This window comes from Thalassophryne amazonica, chromosome 23 (genome assembly GCF_902500255.1).
Source record: "Thalassophryne amazonica chromosome 23, fThaAma1.1, whole genome shotgun sequence".
NCBI classification, from domain to species: domain Eukaryota; kingdom Metazoa; phylum Chordata; class Actinopteri; order Batrachoidiformes; family Batrachoididae; genus Thalassophryne; species Thalassophryne amazonica.
This window is the reverse complement of record NC_047125.1, coordinates 17,777,781-17,784,118: the sequence shown is the minus strand read 5'-3', so window position 1 is coordinate 17,784,118 and position 6,338 is coordinate 17,777,781. Positions and strand designations below refer to the sequence as shown.

At 41.9% G+C, this 6,338-nt stretch overlaps 1 protein-coding gene across 1 annotated transcript in view; it reads left to right on the top strand.

Moving 5' to 3' along the window:
* LOC117505137 (synaptopodin-2) overlaps positions 1-4,452 on the top strand; it is a 33,625-nt gene extending 29,173 nt beyond the window's left edge. Inside the window, exon 5 of the mRNA XM_034164684.1 lies at positions 3,315-4,452. Within this exon, the coding sequence (XP_034020575.1) occupies positions 3,315-3,908 (594 nt within the window). The 3' untranslated portion in view covers positions 3,909-4,452. The remainder of the gene's footprint in view (positions 1-3,314) is intronic.
* The last annotated feature ends 1,886 nt before the right edge of the window (positions 4,453-6,338 follow it).

Here is a 6,338-nt window from a genome sequence, read left to right as displayed (position 1 = left end):
CAAATGTGCCCATCTCAGTTTAAATACAGACTCAAATACGCTCAGTGTGTGCATACTTTGAAGAGAACTTAAATTTGTACAACATGGAATAATGGAGATGTTTTTTTTTCTTGGCTGATTCTTAACCACAATGCACAGCGAATGGCGCACTTCTTGAGCAAGCGTACACATAGTCAGCGTGAGACTGCTGCTGCGAGAGCCTGTCTGCACCACAGTTATCCATAGAGAATGAAGTCCCTGCTTGGTTTTAGTTACATCACTCCTACATCAGCACAGCTGTTACTACGTCCTTACTAAATTCATACTGCATCCTGATTCGACCACATACTCAATACTTAAATTTTGAACATGTCCAAAGTTTGACCAAGTCTTCCACATTCTTACTGGTTTCTATTTTATTCCTACTACATTGCACACTGGGTCCACCCAATTTTTTTTGCAGATAAATTGGAAATGTGGCTGAGTGTGACAATATCCTGTCATTTTAGGCTTTGTTGATACATCTGTACTCTGTAGTGCATACAGTGGTCTTGTTTTGTATTCTATGTCCATCCACATGTGAACAAGATGATTAACAGATCTGATCCAATTTGGACCCAACTTCATAGAATAACTGAGGGCCAGCTAAAGAAAGAAATTTGATTTTCAAGGGGAAAATGAAGCGAAGTCGAGGTCACAAACAAAGGTCCAAATCTCCTTCCAAAAGAAACTGGTTAAAGAACACATATCGTTACTATGAAACACTAATGCAAAGTCGCATATAACCTTTAAGTGGTGACATGACCTACAACCTTTGGGAACCTTGAAAGGTGAAACTCTAAGTCAAACATGAAATTAACATAGTGGGATGGTTTTATGTTTAAGGATGAGTGTTTGTCAAACGTGAGGCATTCGTGTTGACTTCATCTTCCTCAAGGCTCGTTTGCCCTAATCTTTGAGATCTTTGACACTGCCCAACAGCTGAGGAACAGCCTGAGTCACCTGCATTTCCTCTTTGCTGGAAACGTTGTATTCTGTTGTTATGGCCAAAGATGCCCTGTCACATCTTTCACCAGATGATGGCAGCACTGCCTTTTCCGCATGCACACCACAGCCAGCATAATGGAACATTTCACCTTGCAAGCACTGAAAGCAGGACCAGGCTTGAATACATTGTCACCATCTCACAGAGATATATTAATAGTGTTTTTGCCATTAAATCTGAGGTTATATGTGAAGAACTTTGAGTTTACTTTAAGGTTGAGTTATACATAACTATATATAAGACTATAATTAGTCTGATTCCAGTAGCGCCAAAATAAAATAGTTTTACCTACTTCTTACAGCTGAGGGGTTTCATGTTAAACATCCTAAAAGTCTCTCAGTGGCTTATGTATTAAAAATACCCCTCCATAAGAATAATTCAAGCCTCAAATCTCCCAGTTGAGAAAAGTACCCAAAGCTAGTTTGTTCTCTGTAAAACACCACTCAAGAGATGAAGGATTTCTGATAAATATCAGATTTCTGGATGTGGAAGGTAGCGATATTGATACCGGATATGTTCATGTTGACATACATTTGAATTCTGAGGAGCCATATATTAAAAAAAAAAAAAAAAAGTGAACCTTGGCTAGTGTTAGCATAGACAGTTACAAGTTTGGGCTTGGCGTTAGCATGTACAGTCACACTGCCTGTGGTTAATTTTATGGATAGCTGTTGATGGTAACATTGGTTGCCACCAACAGTTAGCAGTTAATGCTAAAAACATCCATAATGTTTTATGTCCAATGTGGTTAGTGTGACTACGAGGGCTGTCCATAAAGTAACGGTCCTTTTTATTTTTTTCAAAAACTATATGGATTTCATTCATATGTTTTTACGTCAGACATGCTTGAACCCTCGTGCACATGCGTGAGTTTTTCCACGCCTGTCGGTGATGTCATTCGCCTGTGAGCACTCCTTGTGGGAGGAGTCGTCCAGCCCCTCGTCGGAATTCCTTTGTCTGAGAAGTTGCTGAGAGACTGGCGCTTTGTTTGATCAAAATTTTTTCTAAACCTGTGAGACACATCGAAGTGGACACGGTTCGAAAAATTAAGCTGGTTTTCGGTGAAAATTTTAACGGCTGATGAGAGATTTTGAGGTGATACTGTCGCTTTAAGGACTTCCCACGGAGCGAGACGTCGTGCAGCGCTCCCAGGCACCGTCGTCAGCCTGTTTCAAGCTGAAAACCTCCACATTTCAGGCTCTATTGATCCAGGACGTCGTGAGAGAACAGAGAAGTTTCAGAAGAAGTCGGTTTCAGCATTTTATCCGGATATTCCACTGTTAAAGGAGATTTTTTTTAATGAAAGACGTGCGGACGGGTCCGCGTCGGGACGCAGCCGCTGCGACGCTCCGTCACAGGACAAACACCTCCGTTGGAAGCCTTAAGGACAAGTTGGAACATGTCCAGCTGTTAAACAATTTCTCATATACTCACTCCACTGAAAGCCATCGAAAGCCGCCTGGATTTTACAAATGGTTATCAACACGGAGGTGTTTTTCCTGTGCCGCCGCACCGCACCGGCTGCGTCCCGATGCGCTGACCCGTCCGCACGTCTTTCATTAAAAAATCTCCTTTAACAGTGGAATATCCGGATAAAATGCTGAAACCGACTTCTTCTGAAACTTCTCTGTTCTCTCACGACGTCCTGGATCAATAGAGCCTGAAATGTGGAGGTTTTCAGCTTGAAACAGGCTGACGACGGCGCCTGAGAGCGCTGCACGACGTCTCACTCCGTGGGAAGTCCTTAAAGCGACAGTATCACCTCAAAATCTCTCATCAGCCGTTAAAATTTTCACCAAAAACCAGCTTAATTTTTCGAACCGTGTCCACTTCGATGTGTCTCACAGGTTTAGAAAAAATTTTGATCAAACAAAGCGCCAGTCTCTCAGCAACTTCTCAGACAAAGGAATTCCAACGAGGGGCTGGACGACTCCTCCCACAAGGAGTGCTCACAGGCGAATGACGTCACCGACAGGCGTGGAAAAACTCACGCATGCGCACGAGGGTTCAAGCATGTCTGACGTAAAAACATATGAATGAAATCCATATAGTTTTTGAAAAAAATAAAAAGGACCTATACTTTATGGACAGACCTTGTATATATGTTAAAGCTAACTACTAACACTTGGCCACATGTGTTAGCAGTTATGGCTCCTTAAACTTCAAATGTGTTCAATTAACGTAACCATGTCCTGGAGAAATACCGTTATCACATTTGGAAATCTGGTTAATGTGAGAAAACTTTAATCATTCCTTATTGACACAAACTTGTCTTAATTTTTCTTTGCAGGCTCTTGGCTCTCTTTCTGCACCAGCCAGATTTCTAGGGACAGGTCAGCAGTTTGCTTCAAGTTCATCATCCCCCAAACCTGCAGCTCAAGCCTCCACAGCTCAACCGACATGGCAGACCTCATGGGTGGAGAAGGGACGCAAACCGCTAACACCCTGGGAGGCAGCCTCCCGCCATCCCCTGGGCCTTGTGGATGAAGCCTTTGCATTGCAGGACCTCCAGCAATCCTTGGCATCAAATGTTCACTTGGCAGCCCAACGGAAAATTCAACCAGGGTCAGCAGCAGAGTGGAAGACCAAAGTGTGCTACAAGGCGCCGCAGAAAACAGGCAGCCAAACGTGGAGCCAAGGCCAAAGTTACAAGCAGAGTCGGGCTCAGATACCTTTGTTTGTATCGCCAACCAAGAGTGTCGTTTCCACTTCAGCCACCCATGCTGGCTACAAGTCTCTGCCCAGGTCATGGCAAGCGCAGACAGTTATGAGTGAGGTAAACCCGAGGCCCTCGATATTCCCGCCAGAGCAGAAAAGCTCACTGGGAAAGCAAACATACAAATCAGTGTACACAAGCAACACCACTTGGAATTGGAAGCGGTAGGCGTGTTTGACCTTCACAGAATTTAATTGCTTTGATCATCACAGCTTTTTAACTTTATACTTCTTCAATATCTGGACAACAAACAAAAATATTATGGTTGAACCATATTTGCTTCAAAATATAACCAACTCTTCCTTGACCCAAGGCCTAAGTTTCCCCAAAATTTAATGACCTGTTGGTTTGCTTGAGATATTACTAAGAGAAGAGAGCCAGAACTTGATAGAAGTTGGCAAATTAAAATGCAAGATTTGAGTATTTATATGGAAGACTTTACTAGGCATGTTATTACGTCAGGAATGGTATCCAGTGTAAAACTAGTGCCAAATCAACAGATTCATATGTATCACAACGGCTGTGCTGACCACTAGCATAAAGGGAGAAGACGAAAGAACTTATTAGGCATGTTATCACCTGCACAAAGGTGTTTATTTCTTAACCTGTGTCACTTTGTTGGTTTGTTGGTGTGGTTACTTAAAATGATACCAATTGATTAATAGATGGAGAACAAGACACACTTGGAGATTTGCATCAAATTCTTTCAAAATAGTACACCATTTGATTTTGATCAGAATACAACCCCTGGCAAAAATTATGGAATCACCGGCCTCGGAGGATGTTCATTCAGTTGTTTAATTTTGTAGAAAAAAAAAGCAGATCACAGACATGACACAAAACTAAAGTCATTTCAAATGGCAACTTTCTGGCTTTAAGAAACACTATAAGAAATCAAGAAAAAAGATTGTGGCAGTCAGTAACGGTTACTTTTTTAGACCAAGCAGAGGAAAAAAAATATGGAATCACTCAATTCTGAGGAAAAAATTATGGAATCACCCTGTAAATTTTCATCCCCAAAACTAACACCTGCATCATATCAGATCTGCTCGTTAGTCTGCATCTAAAAAGGAGTGAACACACCTTGGAGAGCTGTTGCACCAAGTGGACTGACATGAATCATGGCTCCAACACGAGATATGTCAATTGAAACAAAGGAGAGGATTATCAAACTCTTAAAAGAGAGTAAATCATCATGCAATGTTGCAAAAGATGTTGGTTGTTCACAGTCAGCTGTGTCTAAACTCTGGACCAAATACAAACAACATGAGAAGGTTGTTAAAGGCAAACATACTGGTAGACCAAGGAAGACATCAAAGCGTCAAGACAGAAAACTTAAAGCAATATGTCTCAAAAATCGAAAAATGCACAACAAAACAAATGAGGAACGAATGGGAGGAAACTGGAGTCAACGTCTGTGACCGAACTGTAAGAAACCGCCTAAAGGAAATGGGATTTACATACAGAAAAGCTAAAGGAAAGTCATCATTAACACCTAAACAGAAAAAAAACAAGGTTACAATGGGCTAAGGAAAAGCAATCGTGGACTGTGGATGACTGGATGAAAGTCATATTCAGTGATGAATCTCGAATCTGCATTGGGCAAGGTGATGATGCTGGAACTTTTGTTTGGTGCCGTTCCAATGAGATTTATAAAGATGACTGCCTGAAGAGAACATGTACATTTCCACAGTCATTGATGATATGGGGCTGCATGTCAGGTAAAGGCACTGGGGAGATGGCTGTCATTACATCATCAATAAAGGCACAAGTTTACGTTGATATTTTGGACAATTGAAAGGATGTTTGGGGATGATGAAATAATTTTTCAAGATGATAATGCATCTTGCCATAGACTAGAGAGAAAAACTGCGAAAACATTCCTTGCAAAAAGACACGTAGGGTCAATGTCATGGCACAGGGTCAATGTCAACGAGCAGATCTGATTTGATGCAGGTGTTAGTTTTGAGGATGAAAATTTACAGGGTGATTCCATAATTTTTTCCTCAGAATTGAGTGATTCCATATTTTTTTTTCCTCTGCTTGGTCTAAAAAAGTAACCGTTACTGACTGCCATAATATTTTTTTCTTGATTTCTTATAGTGTTTCTTAAAGCCAGAAAGTTGCCATTTGAAATGACTTTAGTTTTGTGTCATGTCTGTGATCTGCTTTTTTTTCTACAAAATTAAACAACTGAATGAACATCCTCTGAGGCCGGTGATTCCATAATTTTTGCCAGGGGTTGTACTACTCAGCCTCCCTGGTAAAGTCTACTCCCGGGTGCCGCAAAGGAGGGTTTGGTCGATAGTCGAACCTCTGATTGAAGAGGAACAATACAGGTTTTATCCTGGTTGTGGAACAACCGGCCAGCTCTTCACTCTCACAAGGATCCTGAAGGGTGCCTGCGAGTATGCCCATGCAATCTACATGTGTTTTGAGGACTTGGAGATGGCGTATGATCGGGTACCCCTGGAGATACTGTGGGAGGTGCTGCGGGAGTATGGAGTGAGGCCCTTCTCAGGATCATGCAATCTCTGTACTTGCAAAGCAAGAGCTGTGTTCGGGTGCTTGGCAGTAAGTCGGACTCGTTTCCGGTGG